The sequence below is a fragment of the Macrosteles quadrilineatus genome, unplaced genomic scaffold (assembly GCF_028750875.1).
Source record: "Macrosteles quadrilineatus isolate MER2022 unplaced genomic scaffold, UCM_ALF_1.0 Scaffold_2__2_contigs__length_208266976, whole genome shotgun sequence".
NCBI classification, from domain to species: domain Eukaryota; kingdom Metazoa; phylum Arthropoda; class Insecta; order Hemiptera; family Cicadellidae; genus Macrosteles; species Macrosteles quadrilineatus.
This window is the reverse complement of record NW_026542595.1, coordinates 172,582,408-172,601,394: the sequence shown is the minus strand read 5'-3', so window position 1 is coordinate 172,601,394 and position 18,987 is coordinate 172,582,408. Positions and strand designations below refer to the sequence as shown.

At 32.4% G+C, this 18,987-nt stretch overlaps 1 protein-coding gene across 6 annotated transcripts in view; it reads left to right on the top strand.

Moving 5' to 3' along the window:
• The window catches only part of LOC128987044 (spectrin beta chain), a 124,901-nt gene extending 110,658 nt beyond the window's left edge, over positions 1-14,243 (top strand). For 2 of the 6 annotated variants that reach the window (XM_054407707.1, XM_054407708.1), the window contains 6 exons: positions 4,296-4,400; positions 6,700-6,870; positions 10,159-10,252; positions 11,930-12,109; positions 12,824-13,009; positions 13,517-14,243. In XM_054407707.1, coding sequence (XP_054263682.1) covers positions 4,296-4,400; positions 6,700-6,870; positions 10,159-10,252; positions 11,930-12,109; positions 12,824-13,009; positions 13,517-13,520 — 740 coding nt within the window. In that variant the 3' untranslated portion in view covers positions 13,521-14,243. Of the gene's footprint in view, positions 1-1,372; positions 1,433-4,295; positions 4,401-6,699; positions 6,871-10,158; positions 10,253-11,929; positions 12,110-12,823; positions 13,010-13,516 lie in introns of all 6 variants that reach the window. The other 4 variants (XM_054407709.1, XM_054407710.1, XM_054407711.1 and 1 more) reach the window with 4 other exon arrangements.
• Positions 14,244-18,987: the final 4,744 nt, after the last annotated feature.

The following is an 18,987-nucleotide window of genomic DNA, read 5'->3' as shown; positions in this document are numbered from 1 at the left end:
ACTTTATGGGAGAAAAACTAATAGGTCTAACTAAATTAGTCAAGAATGAACTAAAACTTGAAATTAGCTTTAACAAGCTTTTTAAGGTATTATATATTTGTATGGTTTTTATTATTCGTTAAACATTTAGATTATTACTTTTTTTCCTACACTTTTGTTTCAGTAAGAAAAAAAAAACTTAATATACAAGTAAAGCTTTGGTAGGTTGGTAGCTATATTGGAGCCATATCAGTTATGTACGTTCTCATTCCAGCACTGGCATTTACTTATATCAGTACTGTTCGTTCTTAATGATTAGTTCATTACCCCTGCTTGTGATTGATAAGATAAATCTTCCCAAACTGATAAGTGTTATGAAAATCTTCTGTGACCAAGATAGTTTAAACAATAACTGCCAATCTACTGGTGGACAAAGAAAAATTTTTTGATTAAAAAACCTGAAACATTTTAAGCATTTAATCGGTAACTATGACAGATGACAGAATCAATCAAGTGTGCCACTCTTACTACAATTCCTTCAATAACTGAACAAAAATATTACTAATGAGTGATAATATTTTCAAATAAAAATTTATTCTACAAAGTTAAAGAAGCTTATTGGCAATAACAATTATTAAGCTTTGTTATTGCTGAGTGAGTTTCTATTGAGAGAAACATCAATTGTTTCCAAGCTTATGTGAATATCAGCACTTCTCAATGTCTGTCAGCCTTAGTATAAGCTATCCTGGCTCTTTAGTCCATTAAAGTTGTATTACTAAAATTGCATATGTTTATTCCTTACTGTTGGCCTACATTGTTATTGTTAAGACAAAATACTGTTAAAAACAGATCAATTACTATCATGGGATTTTTGTCATTGATGTGTTTACTAGGATGTGATTAGTTTTCAATTAGTCAGAAATAAAAATTCCTTTAAACCTTCTATATTTTATTTTAACAGACTTACTATTGGTCTGATTGTCTGATCCAGTTTTCCCAATGAAAGTTAAGAATCATCTGTGGTTTGTCAATACTACTTTGCCAAAAGTTGGTCTTATGATTTACACAAATTGTGACCCTATTAGTTAAAAAGATTCAAACATTTGCTGCATAACATATGTTATAAAATTTTGTACCCTGAAAATTGTTTAGTCTCGATAATTGTACCAAAACGTAAAACAACAAAATGTTAGATTGTGTTACAAAAAACATAAATCTGCTTTTAACTCTTAGTTTTAGTATTTTGTCTCTATCAAGGCACACAAAGTTTCCAATGTGAGCTAGTTTTTCCACTCAACCTCTTGAAATGTTTCTTTGAACGCACAAATACCAGCAAGAGCCAGGGTGGTTTGTGTGTGTGTGTCTATCCTCACTTGTGTGTTTTCTGATCAAGCCTCCGTCCGCAAACCCCCAACCAAGCTTCCACTTTCGCCTCAGGAAACTTTGCAGCCAGGTCAGTGTCCGGGACAAGCAGTTAGTCGTCGGAACAGTTACGTTCACACTGGAAACTTAAAACTTTACTACCAAAGCACTTCTCACACAGTTGCTTAATTAAGGCTAGATTGGTAACAAATCCAAAGTTGAAAAATATTTTCAACTGAATTTATTAGTTTTTTTTTAAATTATCTTTATTAATTTCAAAATGTTTAAATTTCTAGTTTCCAGTGTCAATGTAATTTTAGACCCCACTCCCTTCCTTGCAGTATTTGGTTTTTTTCAAACATTCTATTGAAGTAGAGCACCCTATACAGGAGTACCTGTTAGAAATAAACTTTAGTATTCTGAAACAGCTGATCAGTTTTCAACTTTTGTTTCTCTCAGATTGGTTCCACTTCTACAGTTGATTGTGATTTTAGTATTTATGGCTTCATTTAGTGTGGCTTATTTCGTAGCTTTAATATTTTTAATTTATTATTTTGATCTTGTATTTTTTTTTTCAATCTTGACATAATTTCAATATTGTACACTCTTGATGACTAATTTGATTTCCCTGACAATATTAATTTCAAAATATTTTCATTCAAATTTTACTGTCAGTAGTGCCATTCTCAAATATCCGTTTCTTGATAATTAGATTTTTTAGCCCCTACAAAATTGTATGACAAATTTCCCTTAATTGTGCCCAAACAGAATTTCATACCATTCACATTTCTCTCATTCTTGAGTTTTTTAATTTTAAAACCAGTTCTGAATATAAATATTAAATCTCATTATGGTCTCGTTTGCAGGACACATCAAGTCTAGAACGATGAAGTCAGTTTATTATGTGCTTGTCCTGGTCTGTTTGTTTAGCCTGCTTTCTCTTTTGTTTCCTCTATGGAGCGCCTGGCTTAATACTTTACTTTCATCCTGATTACCACATGTGCCTAGTGTCTCTAAAACTTAATAACTAAAAAATATACTGATTTTTTAATTGATCTACAAAATTCTGAGTTTTAGGGACACTAAACTGTTTATAGCTTGTGTTAATTGTGTCCATTGTGTATATATATTTTACTTAATACAAATATAGTTGTTATGATTTTTATTACAAATCATAATTGATTTAATGACTTATTTAGTGTTTTTGGCTTTGAGTGAATAAATTTATCACTATCCCTAGTGTAAACATGTAGGTGCTAACCATACTTACTAGATTTCATAATGCTATTGTTTTTAATACGACCCATTAAAAAAATAAAATCAACTTTTACATCTGTGAAACATTGAATTATTAGAATGTATTATTTATGTGTGATAGCAATAATGTAGAAATAGTTTAGAAAGCTTCTCGGAATAAGCTTTCCGTGTGGCTTTCCAGCACAGTGCCTAAAACGATCCCTCACTCACATAGAGTAGCTTTTAGTGTTGTATATTATTGCAAATAAAATTATTTAGGATAAGGTTTTCACTGATAATTGTGTTAAAAACCCTGTATTAAACTAACTTGTAGAAAAATAGGTGAATGGTGGGAATAGGTGATAGTGTACAAATTCTTGGGCTTGTGAACTCTTTGAAAGAACATGCAACGGGATGTTTAGGTAAATTCTGGTTTAAAAGGTTGTTATTGTTATCTATAATGGTTTTCTGAGCCATAAGTTGAGAATTGAAGAGTAAATGTTATGTGTTAACCCGGTGTTAGTATAGTTCTTGCTAAGATAGTCTGTGTTGGTGGTGGATACTTCTTCAACTTCTGTGTTGGGTGAGTAACTGGTTTTTGTCTTTGTGAACCACAATTGTAATTTATTTTGGATACATTTACCCTCAAATGTTGAAACAGGTGTTGAATTTGACAATAGAATGTTTTACTTTCTAATATTTTTATTATCAAAACAATCGTAAGTACATCCAAAATAATTTACATTGCACTTACTTTGTGTTGTTTGCTGTGTGGGTTGTGAATTAGTCTGAATGTGACTAACCCTCAAAACCATTCCGTATTTTTTAATAACACTTTCTTATTTTGTCATACTCTTAGATACAATTTCAAGGATAAATGGGCATATCTCTGTCATTGTCCATCTCTTGAAGTATACATATATGCAGATTTTAGAGTTATAAAAACAGTATAGTTGAATTGATAAAGTCATAAAAGTTACAAAAAATCAAAGTCAATTAAAAAAAAAGATATTTAAACTGTAATAAAAAATAGATATTTAAAATATTTTGAAAATCTAGTTGTTTAAAAAATGTAAAATCACAATGTTTACTATTTGGCTGACTAATAGCTAAAAAACATTTTTATTTATAAAAGCCATTCAATTACATTCCGCAGTTGTTTATGTGGATACTGAAGTAGTTATATCTGCAGTTTTGCCTGTTTTATTATAGCTCTCTCAGTGTTAAAAAACCAGTAGTTAACAACAACAAAAAATCTAAATCAATTGATATACAACAGATAAATATCAATGAGGAGGGTTTAAAAGAAGCAATATTGTATTGTAACTAACAATATTCAGCTGATACACACACTGTTATTCGTAGATTATGATGTTTTGACATACGTCGTACAGTATCAGAAATACTGATACAAATTTTCTTTGCTCTACTCTAAAAAAGTAAATTATTGTTTACCTTTTATGACCCAATTTCATAATTTGTCAGGAAAAATGTTTTATGTTTTAAATTCCAATTATTTTGAAATGCATATTTTACAAGAACAGATTTGGTTGTTTTTGCCATCATTAATGTACCTATGAAGTGCAAATTCGTATCAAGAAGAATTGTTCATATAAGAAATTTGAAAACGTAAATCAGGCCATTGCATATTTCTACTTCAGTATTGACAACAGTAGGATTGGTAGATGGTAGATAAGTGAGTGCATGAGCATGGTCAGTCGTAGAGCATGGCGGGGGTGATACAAAGAGCCCCGTAGCAGAGCCCCGAGCCCCCACAACAACCAAACCACCACGTACGCCGCAACCATCCACCAGCCAATCAAGTAAGTCTTGGTTATTGTTCCGTCTCTATACTGTCTGCTGAGCATGATGTAACGCTTAGTCTTGTCCTTGTCAAAGATTGGCGTCGAAGTTTGTATTGTCTGTTAAAAGTAATTTGCTCTTAGTTTTTTTAAGTGTAGATTCCATGGTGTGCTTGAAATTAGCACTTATATTTTTTTTATCTTGAAAAGGAGTAGTGTTTGTAAAAGTAATTGTGCTTGAGACTGAAATGTGTAAAACATTTAATGTATAGGTTTGAATAGAAGCTTTTAAAATATTAGCTTTTTACTTCACTTTTAAATCTCAGCTTTTTTTAGTTTGAAATTTTGCATTGAAACTGTTGTCTATGATTACTGTGACTTTTAGGTCCTATTTATTGCCTGTAAAAACTGAGAAAGGGTTAAATATTTGTATTTCTTAATTTATTTAAAAAAATTCATTTGGTAAATCTTGATAATGCAAGACTTTAACAAACGCTTACTTGCATTTTAATTGCGTATAATATATATCTAATATTTTAATAACTGAATATGATTGTCTCTCTAAAACTGGCTTGAACTTTTCTAATTTATATTCATTTTTCTAATAATGTTTCATATATTTTCATTTTACTATAGTTTACTGTAGTATACCTCTAAATGAAATTTTTACTGCCTAAACACTTCTGCTATGTCCTAAAATAACTAATAGATACAATTTATTAGATACAATTTATTCAATTTCATTTTTTCTGAGAGGAATTTGTTTTTGACGTCCATTCAATCCAATCTAACAGATCTAAAGTTGAAACTCTAGGTAATATAGTTTCAAGCATCTTGCAGCATGTATAGCATGTGCATGCTAGTGTTGTCATGTTGTCTATGTAGCTTTTAGTCAGTGTTGCCACTGTTCAGAAAGTAAATTTCCCTTATCCCCCTCTAGCCAACCTTAAAATTTATAATAATAAACAACATCGACAGTAGCGTCTACCAAATTATATTGATTGTATATTTTTACATTTTTATATATGTTTACCATCTCAAAGATTACACCCTATATAAAGAAACAATTACCAATTGTAAAAAAACACGTTAAACATGCAAATCATGTATGAAAATAATAAAATACTGTCAAAGCTTTTATTCCTATGAAAAAAAAATATCCTTAACGCTCTAAATTAATCAGAGGTAACCAAACACATTTTAAAACAAACCAACATTTTACCTTGGTAATTCACATAAATTCAACTCCACAAAAATAAAATAATTAATTAACCTAACAGAATCTTGTAGGGATGGTCAAGTCTCGAAATTTCGGGAAATTTTCGGGAAATTTTAAATCTCGTTACACGAGACGAGATTTCTTTTTGGCTGAGATTTTTATCGAGACGAGAATAAAAAAAAAAAAATTAAAAACGCCTGCAGAAAGTCAATGCAATACCCGCAATACAGGAGCGTGTTGTAGTTGCGTTTCCTTTGCGAAGGCGTTCTTATTTAATTAATTCTATAAATGTAAATATTACTTTAATTATTTTAATAATATTACTTTAATAACATTTGAGAAGTTTTGTTAAGTGTAAGCAGTGTGAGGAATGTTTTATTACTATAAAAAGTCAAAACAAGTAACTATTTTATAAAAATTAATATTGCTTTTATTTTATGATTTATTTTATTTTAGGATAAGTTGAACTCTATCCTAACTGATATCACTATGTTTCCTAATCGTAGGCATTTTTAATAAGTTAGGCGTGATTAATAAAAAAATGTTATTCTAATGTTAAAAGATTGTAAATATTCTTGCCTATTATCATTATTTTTGTATTTAAACAGTCATCTAACAATGTTACAAAATCAGGTAAAAATTTTGAACGTGCATTTCCCGTTGTGTATGAGAAGGGAAATCCCGTCTCAATCTCGTCTCGAAATTTTATGAGAAATAAAAAATCTTGTCTCGTCTCGTCTTAAACTAAAAATTTAATCTCGTCCATCCCTAGAATCTTGATAATTTATTAAGTACAACATAGTCACCTTATAACTTATGAATTTTCAAGCTTGGAGACATATTTTTTACCTCCTTATCTCTCCAAACAATAATGGTGTCTAAAAGTATCTTTGTAAGCAAAAAAATCTAAAAATATCCTTCTAACCAAAAATAGTCTCTAATATTACCTCCTTAACTACAAAAAGTGTCAACAATATTATCTCTAAAAAAAGAAAATAAATAGTTTCTAAAAGTACCTCACCCCATATTACCTGATTTCGTGGGGGGGATTTACTGTCCGCGACGGTGGCAGCACTGGTAGTGAATGTTGTGTCGTGGCAGCTGTGAGCGCCAGACAGAGCGCGAAGGACTCGGCCACTCTTGGTCGAAAGAAGGACCGCAGCAGGTCCAAGTCTCCATTCCGCAGTTTCCGATGGAAGAAGTCTTCTCCGAAGAGTTCACCAGCGCAGGGCAGCGCCAGCGATGACGAAGGCAATTTAGAGCGAGCCGCAGGTAACTGTCATGAGCTGACAATAGTTGGTGTCGGAAAATTATATTTTGAAAAATATTTCCTCTTGGCAAAATTAATTGCTAGACTTTTTTCGGTAATATTATGCCTTTTGATGTCCTCATTGAAATTTATTTTCGCAATAGAAATAAAACCATGATAAATTATTCGACAAGTGTAAATGTGTAACTACCAACTAACATTTTGTTAAACCCCTAAAAAAACTCAATATAAGCCTCGTTCACACGGGGCGAGTTTACACACTACTCACCGGCGTGTAAGAAGCCGGCGAGTTGGCGAGTGCGCTTGTAGTCGTTCACACGATGCTTTTTCCACTCGCTCAGTAGCTGGCTTGAACTAAATCCTCCAACATCTTTGAATAACATGCGTACAAGCACAAGCAACTGTGTTCACACTGGGCTACTTTACACGCCTACTCGCTCAAAAGCTGGCGAGTTGGCATGTAAATTAGCGGCAGCGTCAACTTTTTCCAGAGCTTTTTTACAAGCAGCTTTTGAGCGAGTATGTCGTTCACACTGAGCTATTTTACTAGCTGTGTGTAAAAAATCCGGCTTGTAGCTTGCAAACTCTCCCCGTGTGAACGGGGCTATATTGTCCGTTATAAAACGTGTATATTGTTTTACTATTTGTAAAAAAATTCAACAAATTTTATACTTAAGTAAAATGTTTTGTTCAATAGTGAAGTGATTCATTTTAAATTACATGTTTTTTTGTAGGCCTACATTTGCTTAAAAAAATGCAAAACATTAAAACTGTTAAAAATCTTTGATCAAAAAAATGTTGCAGCAAACACAACAGAAATATTCCATAATCTAGTAAATCAACTCCCAAGATAACATATTAATTTCATATCCTTCAGAATAATTTTGAAGTACGAATACGATGTTGATATTTTACGCTTGAGGATTCCAAAGCAAAACTTCTCTAGACCAACTATTTTCAGACTGTAGTTGTCTTTGCATGAGTATGCAGTGTTTAGCCTGTCTATTGTGTGATGTCGTAAATGTTTACAGTGTTTGTGTTTCCTTACAAACCAAGGTAAGTAAGTACGATAGCTGTAATTTAAAACAAATATTTGAGATGTAACGTTTTACTCAGAATTTAGTTGTATTTAAGGGTTAACACAGTTTCTTAAATATTCTAGTTTATTACAATTAAAGGTAATGCGTTGTTAGGGTTTAAGATCGATTAAATAAGATATAATGGATGAACATAGTTTGGTATTTTGCCATAATATTAACTCTAAACTTTTTCATTTAAACTTTAAAATAGTTTCTAAAGGTAATACTTTTACTAAAAATCTATTTTCTACAAAGGAAGATTAGAAATAACCGGCGTTTTACTAGTTAATGTTTCAACACAGAACACAGTTGACAAGTTAATGTTTGTTTGGATAGTTAAAAGTGAATGTCGCCACCAGCTGTCTCGTTAGGTTGCAACAACAGAACACAGGTGTACGAGTATTCGCTTATTCTCTATCAGCTCTAATGAACTTATCTGTAGACGGTTTAATTGTTTCCGAGTCCACGGCCTCATGGCCTGTCGCGCTTATTCTTTTCACCGCCTTAGCATTCATGGTGAGTTTACAAGTCTGAAAAGGTTTACATGAGTTTTTCTCGGAATTTCGCTTTATGTAGGTTTTATTTTGTTAAATTAAATGCTTCTCTTTTATTTGATAATAGGTTAAACATAGTTATGTTACGCAGGACAGTTTTTTTTCAGTAGGTTTGTGTTGTCTTTTTGGGGTCATAAATTAGATAACATAAGTGTTGTTAATGTAGAGTCCATAAAACCAGCAATGTCAATGTAGTCTTTCAAGAATTGCCTTTTTTTGTAGTTTATAATAACATTGTCAGCTCCCCAAAATTCAAACAATCCGTATTAGGTTATATTATTCAGATGATAACAGAAATGTACAACCTAATTTACAATGTTCTCAAGTTCAAAATGTGTTTTGTATTGCAATAAGTCTAATAAATATGTTAGGACAAAACCAAGCCCTTAATATCTTTTACTTAGTTCTCCATGAGCGCCTTATCAGAAACATAAACAGTTATCTAAGTAACATGTTCCGCCCTTGAGATTTAATGCATTGTTAATTTTTATTGTTGACTGCTATAGCAAAATCAACCTCTACAAAGTAATCTTTTTATGAAAGTCATGTCTAACAATGCCAATTTATATGACTGAAAAACTGTTTCTTCAAAAATAATAGCAAAAGAATAGCATTTTAGTAACTTCTAAGCTTACCAATCTTTAATCTGGTCCGTTGAATTTATTTATTTTCAGCAACACTTTCCTGCTACTTTATTGTCTATGTTAGAAAGAGAAAGGCACTTAAGCATTTTTATTTTTGTATAAAGCGTTTAGGGATGGTCAAGTCTCGAAATTTTGGGAAATTTTCGTGAAATTTTAAATCTCGTTACACGAGACGAGATTTCTTTTTGGCAGAAATTTTTATCGAGACGAGAATAAAAAAAAAATTTTAATTTAAAAACGCCTGCAGAAAGTCAATGCAATACCCGCAATACAGGAGCGTGTTGTAGTTGCGTTTCCTTTGTGAATGCGTTCTTATTTAATTAATTCTTTAAATGTAAATATTACTTTAATTATTTAAATAATATTACTTTAATAACATTTGAGAAGTTTTGTTAAGTGTAAGCAGTGTGAGGAATGTTTTATTACTATAAAAAGTCAAAACAAGTAACTATTTTATAAAAATTAATATTGCTTTTATTTTATTATTTATTTTATTTTAGGATAAGTTGAACTCTATCCTAACTGATATCACTATGTTTTCTAATTGTAGGCATTTTTAATAAGTTAGGCGTGATTAATAAAAAAATGTTATGCTGATGTTTTTTAATAAATATTGTAAATATTCTTGCCTGTTATCATTATTTTTGTATTTAAACAGTCATCTAACAATGTTACAAAATCAGGTAAAAATTTTGAACGTGTATTTCCCGTTGTGTATGAGAAGGGAAATCCCGTCTCGATCTTGTCTCGAAATTTTATGAGAAATAAAAAATCTTGTCTCGTCTCGTCTCGAACTAAAAATCCAATCTCGTCCATCCCTAAAGCGTATGGTAATTAAATCTAATTTCAATTAGTATTAGTGCATAAGAAGTATACCTTTTTATCCCACCACAAGTTGGAGCAACCAATGTCATATTTGGATTTAAACATTTTGTTTACCCTGTCCAGCATATTGCTTCTGTAATGTCGTGAATGTGAGATTGTGACTAACGAGACTGGCTGTTGGTTTACAGAGAGGCCGAGCCCTGGAGGAGAGGAGAGTCCTCTGGAAGGTCTGCTTGTCCGTAAACACGAGTGGGAAAACACTACCAAGAAAGCCTCCAACAGGTATACTGATAAAGCTTATTTAAGAATTTTTGTTATAGCGACAAATAGGAAGGAGTTTTTTTTGGCACAAGAAACACAATAAACTCTATAACTCAAAACTTGGCTGAAAATGCTGTCAGTGGCTGTGAAAATTCTAACTTTTGTGTGTAGCATGACAAATTTTGTGTTTATTATTCTTACGCCAGAATGTGGACTCTTTCCCATTCAGGTTTTTGCTAACCGACTATAATCTTACCTAGGCCTTTGTGCTTTATGTTGCACCCTTAACCTCAGACTATTAAATTAATTTATTGTTTTGAACGAGTAAGAATTGATATTTTGTATTGCTTTTTCACCCTTTAACTGTTAAAAAGGTTCATAAGGTTCAAAAGGTACACAAGCTTCCCACGCATCCTTGAAATCCTTTAAGTCCTTGAATTTTACTCTTGAATCTACTTTTCTGGAGATATACCAGCAGGTTTTTGTACCATTCTTGTATATTGAAAATAAGACTCCCAACTATCCACAAGAGGATTAATCATGCTGTGGATTAATCACAATCACAAAATATTAGCTATTTTTTAATCTGTTAGGGGTTGGTGACTTTTAATGTCTAGAACTGTGTCCAAAAACCTCTGTTACATTTGACGACAAAATGTATAGTCAAATTCATATTTTTAGGGTCCAATGGGGGGATTTCGCCCTCCCCCCTTGGAATGGCCACTGAATAGGTTGCCAATAATAACAATATTAGTTTTGATGTTATGACACCAAAGTTAAATTATGTGTAATGTGAATTTTATTGGATATTATCGTTTTATTTTAGGTCGTTTCTATTCAGACCTACTGGAAATTGTGAATAGTAGTTGTATTTTGGTGATAATAATTATGGAAGAGGCAGGTATGCTATGGAAGGTGGTATCGTTGACTAGGTCTATACACTTCTCAATTGACTATTCCTCTCTCTACCGTACGCTACTTATAATCAGTGTGCGTCTGTGCGAATCAGCTGCAAATCTCACTTCATCGCTTTTCACATCGTAAAAATTACAGAATTGCTGTTTTATTGTAAAATTATCGGATTTAAAATGCATATCGTATAGACCTATGATGGAATAAAAACATATTTGGTCACACAACATTTGTTTACAAGATGATTTTTCACATTAAAACTGCAAGAAACTTTGTCTTTATATGTATAAACTAGCTGATCTGAATTGTACACGGTTTTAACTGACTACTGAATTCCCGTACGTAGGACGGGCTAACACCTCGTACTATTTATTTTGCAAATTTACATGAGTAAAGCAAAGTTAAGAGATATGTAGGCCCTACGCTGCATTTAAAATGTTTCATTAACACCTAAACCTAGGTATTATAGCTTAACTATTCATTCAAAGTTGATTTTATGTTATGTTCCCGGGCATTTTAGGTTAGGTTAGCACACTCCATTATCGACTATCACTCAGCCACTCATGGTGGCGGTTGATTAGGAGTCTACTGAACTTTCCTTCTGCTACTATAAGGAAATATAAAAATATTAATCAGCCTTGTTATAGTTATCTAATACACATTCAACATCTATGTCAGGTTTTAGAGCGTTTAAACTAGAAAATTTAGCTTGGTAATTACTGGTTGAACAATATAAATTGCGATTTGTGTTTGATGATTAATCAAATTTATTATGTGTCATGGCAGGTCGTGGGACAAGTTGTACGTGGTTGTCCGAGGCACCAAGCTGTGTTTCTACAAGGACGCCAAGAGTGCTAAGGCAGCACCTGATGTATATGCTAAGGGCGAGACGCCCCTCGACTTGAGAGGAGGAAGTTGCGACGTCGCCTCTGACTACACCAAGAAGAAACACGTCCTCAGAGTCAAGTGAGTATTGTTGCGACAGGAGAATGTCAATTGCAAATTCTAGGTGTTTACCAGACATTTAAGTACAGTCTACTCTTGGTCATTCAAAATTTGATAAAAACTTTTGATAAGGTATAATAAAAGCTCATTGAATCTCTTGATATTTCAACATTTTACTACATATTTTGATGCACTCGGTATTACAAAATTCAAGCAGAGGGCAGGATGATTTGAAACACACAGTAATTCAAAGTTTTGTCAGCAGAACCCATCTTCATTTGAAGGGATGGAGATAAACTTGTAGATTTATTCCTGTCATGACAGGAAACTATAAATCCTTTTAGGCTTAGTAGGTTTGTTGTTCCTGAAAGCCATTTCCCCATGGGGAACACGCTGTAGTTCCTAAACGAGTAGCCATATTGGAAAGTTAGCCGCCTTATTGGAAAATGGTGGCCATTTTGAAAAAAATTTAATTAATATTTTTACTGTCATAGTTGAAGTTTTCCATTTAATGTTTTATTTAAATCTAATAGTTTCTGAGTTACACAGTTACGTTGTTCGTTTAAATTTTATATTACGACTGTTTACAAAGTAATCATACTCAAGGAAAAGTCACCTTAAAAACTATTTTAATAGGGAATCTGTCACAACATATTGGTTTGTAAATGTAGTGACTTTGTTGTACCTTATATTACAATTTATTATATTGGTTATTATTGATATTCTGTGTTGCAGGGCTGCCAATGGTGCTGAGATCCTACTGCAGGCCAAGGACGATGATGAGATGCGTCAGTGGGTCGGTGTGTTGGCCGGCCTGAGTGATGCTAGCAGTGGCGGCCCTTCTCGCTCCCACACACTCCCCGCCCCGGCCCCGGGCAAAGACGAGCCTAAGAGACGCAGCTTCTTCACTCTTAAGAAGAAGTAAGTTAATCAGAAATGTTGTAAACCGTAGTCAAATGGCATTAGCACGGCCGCTGTAGTAAATGGGCCCAGGGCGCAAGAGGGAAGGTAGTGCAAAAGTCTCCCGGGCCCATAGCGCATCGAATGCAAATGTGGTCTTGGTCATTTGGAATATTTTAAGTTTATATTTATTGTTGTCAATTTGTTAGTTTCAATTTCAATATATTTTCTAATACCAATACGTTAAAAGATTGATACACACTGTAACAGTTATCTTGTATTCACTAATCTATACTTTTATTGTCGATTTAAAGGTTGGATGTTTGTTTCTCAACAATGATTTGTACAAGAATGACTGTGAAGAATTTAATGAAGAGTAAAAATAAAGATAATTTGATAAAGAGTAAAATATGGAATATAATTAATTATGCCTGTTGTTGGTTTGATATATACAGTAGATCCAGGGCTTTGTCCTAAGCATTCAAATGTCCATTACTGATTTTAACTGATTGTTTTGTTTTGTTGCAGCTAAGTGTAAAGTAAAGCGGTGGACAGTAGCACGCTGACGACGTCAACAGCATTCTTCTATTTCCGCAATATTCAACATAGATACTGCCAGTTTTCGTTTACACACAAATATTTATATTCATTCATTATTTAAAGCTGTGTCATTTTGATCATTTCGCTGTTTGTCACGAGGAACGTGTGTCGTGTAATATAGGAAGAGGTGTTTGTTGGTGTGCGATGTTCCGAGGGTGTCCTGGGACTTGTACAGCTTCCTTACGTGTTGTTTGCATCACTACAACTCACACTGATTTGTTGCTTTTGTATTTAATATTTAGGTTATTCATTTAAGCTATTATATAGTATTTTATTGAAAGAAAGTTTATAATACAAAAAAATATATATAACGTATAAATAAATCTTGTGTATTTTTTAAAAGAACGCTATACTGATGTTTATTTTAGATCGTTAGATTAAATAGTAGCTAGTCACCGATGGTTATCGCTTGTTTTCCAGAGTCTTCAGGTTGAAGTGTACGTATCGTAGTTGTCGGCTGTATTCGCTTGAAACAGTTGGCCATTTTTCGATATCGCTATCAAAATTTTCATCGTTGTTTATTTGTTCGATTGGCTTTAAGAAAAATTAATATATAGAAACAGTTATGATATAAATGTTAATGTCTTATTTGGTAAGCTATTTTAATTTTTGACTTATAAAAATGTTTCAGTATAATTAAAGTTCTCCACTTCGATTGTTGTGTTACTTGTTTTGATCCTGAAAATCCACTGTTCTTTTAGTTAAGATGGTGTATCTATAAACAAATTGAGATTATTTAGTTTTTAAGTTTAAAAGGTTATATAGATTTGATTGTGTCAGTGTGGTAAGCTGGATTGAAGCTCACTAGATCCCTTCCCCAACCGCCACTTTTGTTTTTTTGCACAGCCATGTCAACAATTATTATTTGCCGTGGGATTATTTGCCACTAGAGTGTTGTCAGGAGCCAGCCCTCACCCTCCCACATGCCATGTCAGCTGACACAGTCCTTACCAAATGACAATTATTATTGTCTTTTCCATTATTAATAATTATGAAATTTTTGGCCTTTTATAAATTGAAATTAAAAATACCTCAAAAATGTAAAGTATTTAATAAAAATGAATAAAAACAACTAATACTAGATGAACATAACACTCAAAGGAATAGCTAGAGTTAATTCATGAGTAAAACTAATTCGTACAAAAAATACTTAAGCACACGTTCGTTAATTTTTATCTGAGTCTTAAAATCAAAATCCAAGCTATCACAGTATTGTATAATGATATGTTTTTCAATCTGGTTTTGTAGATGATTGGAAATACAGTACATAATTTCATTACTTCCACGTCCATGGCATGTGTATTTCCTGTTAAATGACTTTTACTGGAAGTATTCCTCCTGGTAAAAACTGAATTTTTTGATCAGTTATTAGAATTGTCTCTTGTAGTTTGACTACTGTTGAAAATTAAATAACATAAATGTTAATACAAGCTCAAGCTGGATTTTTCCAGTACACAGACAATCTTATTTGTTTTTATAATCTGAAATGTGCGTTTTCCTAGCTGCCGATTTTTGCAGGGTTTTAAATGGCATGCTTCAAATCTTTAATGCAATGAGTTTTTTTTTTTGGTAGAATTTTGCTGCTAAACAAAGCTTGTAACTTTATGTGTTCAGTTTTAACCAAATGAAAATACCCCTGCTGCAGCGGGTTTGGATGATATCTCGTGAAAGCCCTTCGTCCTAAAGGCTTTTAAAATGTCAGAGTTTGTGCTGAATTATGTTGTCTTATCATCTGAACCGTTTCAAGTTAACATTTGTTTACATCAAAACAGATGGCCATAGTACCATTTTTTTTACAACCATACGAAAATGGGGTTATCTGTAGTGGTGATGTTTCAGTGGTTTCAAGTAAAATAAAATAATGTAATGCTATTTGTATAAAATGTAAAGAAGAAAATGACCCACGTTGGATTTTGTGTTCTTAAAGGATTTTGTGTTATCGTAGTATGTTTCATTGATGTTTTAGGGCATTTGAAGTAAAATATTGTAATGTTATTTTATTTGTTTAAAATTTAAAGAAGAGATTTTGTATTTTCATAGTATGTTTCATTAGTATTTGTAATTTTACTAAGATGCCTTGAAGAGATTGCGCACACACTGCAAATAATAGGAAAATGATGAGAAATAATCGTTTTCACCCTTATCAACTACATATTAAATATATCACAAAGTGACGCAGGCTGCTAGTTTTAAATTAAATTTTTTTTTATTATCTTCGTAACCGTTAAACATACAACGCTTCAATATACAAAATTTTTTATCTTTTTCAGCTTTAGAAAGAAACTGTGAAATTTTATGTTTTTAGAGTAAAAAAATCGGAATAACCAATTCCTACCCCATAAAATCCCGTTCCCATAGTACGATCATGCTGGTTCGCGAACTCGTTTGAATAAATGTAGGTTTACACGTTTGTACCAAATTTCATCAAAATCGGATCATTTTAGCTCGAGTTATCGTGCTAACGGATACATATTTATATATATTATATGAATTTGAACGGAGGGTGTTTTTGGCCTCTGGGGACCTCAAAACAAAAAAGTAAATTGGTCCCGGGTCTAGGACTTACCATGAGACCTACGGTAATAGCTTATTCCCTTTATGGGAAATTCGCTAAAAACAGCCGTGTTCAGAAATTAGGTAAAAATTTAATTAAATTGATAATTGATAAACATGCTTCTTACAGCATCAATGTTTTGTTAAATGATTGGCTACTAGAGGAAAATTTGAAGCAATCCACGTGTAAGTAACTTGTAATTTATAAAGAGTGTTTAACATAATGTGCAGTAAATCAATTTACTTGATAAATTCAATTCATAATTAATTAGGCTAGTGTGTTAAATTATGGATTAATTTCAACATTGTATCATGTTAAAATTGCGCAACTGGCACTCTGGTTCAAGGTAAGTAAAATATGGGGTGTATCAAGGCTAATCCTTGGCCCCGTATTAGATTTAAAATATACATTAGTTTCTCAGTTTCTCACAGATCATTATACCACAACAGCTTCTACTCTTTTATATTTTATGAAGTGACAAAAATATTTCTCAAATGTTTTAAAGGATTAAAGGTAATGATGAATTTCAGGGCCTTTCAAAGTCTTAATGGATAATCACTTTTAATCAGTTAATAAAGGTAATAAACTTCATCTTCAGAAAAGAAATGTTATTATTTGCTCTTCAATAAAATATTTCTACTAAACAGAACGGAATACATGTGTGGAATTTTAAATTTACAATTTTTTGGGTGTAAAAGCATTCATTTAAGTATTAAACAGATTTTTCTATCAGATATCTTATTTTATTTTAGTTACATTTTATTAGTCTCATTTAAGTTAAAGTTTTATAAATAATGTTTTGCAATCATAAAATACCTAATTTAATTCTTTAAATTTATATTTTGATGTTTTGTATTTACCGTTTTCATCATTGTTATAGATACCCCAATTTCATTACTATCCTTATAGCCTAGTTTTGCGGTTTTTTGTTATGTCCATATTCTATTTTGTGTTTGAACCATAAAAGGCATAACCCATAAGCTAAATGGGAATGAATATTTATTTGAGAGATATGGTAGTATTTCACAAGATCCAACATTTATATTGCATTTAGGAAGATCCAAAGATAGGTAGATCCAAAAGAACAATCATAACTAGAAGTACAATTTTACATTGTCAAGTTAACTTATGAAATAGACTGTCTGTTTCACTTTGGATCTTCCGACCAGAGTTAGGTCGGATTCGGAAGTTCCAAAAGATGAGTTATTGTGTCTCTCATATTGAAGGTGTTTAAAATACACGCCGTTGCCTTGTGCCTTCTTATTTGTTTTCCTACAGTTACCTAACAATGTACATGTTCTCTCACTGATTTGAGAAAGCAAAGTGGCCAATTCGCTCATCAGTGTGACAATGTTAACATTGTCTCACTCTAATTACTTTGTCTCACTCCAGATTTGCAACGTGAAGGCACGAAATAGTGAGCGCGTAACATGCAGGCAACGTCGTATGCGCGCGAAATACGTTGGCAGCACTGGCTGTAAATCAGCTGGTCAGCTGTTGTACAGTTGTATTTGTCACTTCACATTAAATGTTATATTAAAAGTTCACTTCTGTGTAAAAATAGGTTATGTTTCTTCACAAATTTATTTGTTTTATGGTAACTGTAGGAAAAGTATAATGTGCAACTCGAGTTCAAAGTACAATTGCCTCACTCGAGAAACCATTCCTCACTCGCCTACGGCTTGTGAGTAAGGATTTCTCTCGAGTGAGTCAATTGCTCACTTTTCTCACTAGTTGCACAAATAACTATTTCTTATGTGATGTTTTTAATTAATTATTACTTTCTCCCCCTATATGTGTATTTGAACGCCTTCAATCTTAAAGACTTTAAGATTTGTGTCGTCAGCATAAAGACAAAGATTATTTTGTGGTAAACTTGTTGAGTTACCTGCATCATTAATGTAGCACCACAGAAAACTTACTACTATAACATGAGATTATAGTACCGGTAGTATGTTTTCTGTGGTAGCACACAAACAATAGAGGACCCAGGATTGAACCCTGGGGAACACCACAGGTTAGTTGGTATACATTATTATGTATAAAATAAGAAAATATTGCCTTCTCCTTGTTATAAAATACAACACTGACTGCAAATCCTTGCGTTGCGACAATATGCTATTAACACAACCCATAGTCTGGCTTACCAAAAATTAATGTCTGTACGAACTCTACATTCAAATAAAAACCTTTGACTAAGAATACTGTAGAACTTGATATTTCATCCCCTTGTTATAGTTGTTGCAAGTTTTATATGAACATTGTAGAATTCAGCACTAGAGTATGCTGGTGTAAATTAGGGATTTCTGTTGAATACCGGTAGACAATTGTAAGGTCTTATAGTTTATGTTACATCAACTATCACGGTAACATAAACTGAGGTAGGAAATTAATTTTTTTAGACCGTACCACACTGTGTAACTGACTTAATTATTTTCAGTTATGCAACAAAAGATTTGCCACATCTGGTCAATAAAACATAATATTATGTTTATACATAATTTGCCTCCAGGATTGATTAATAGACATAAGGTTAGTAACCTATCGTCAATCAATCCTATAACAATTGGAAATGGGCCCTTATAACCCTGAAGATTGGAAAATGGGATTTTAACCCAGAAACTATAGTCATCACGACATTGGATTGATTGGCAACAGGTTAGTAACCTTATTTTATGATAATAATTGTTCTTCTGTATCTAGAAGGTTTTAGTTAAGTAGACTATCCAATAGAGGAGGCTAAGCCACCAATAATCAATGATCTTAGCTTATTAGCACAACCATACTGATTCTTATTATAACATACAATCTTCTATTCTCTTTCCCATATGTTGTTTGTAAACAT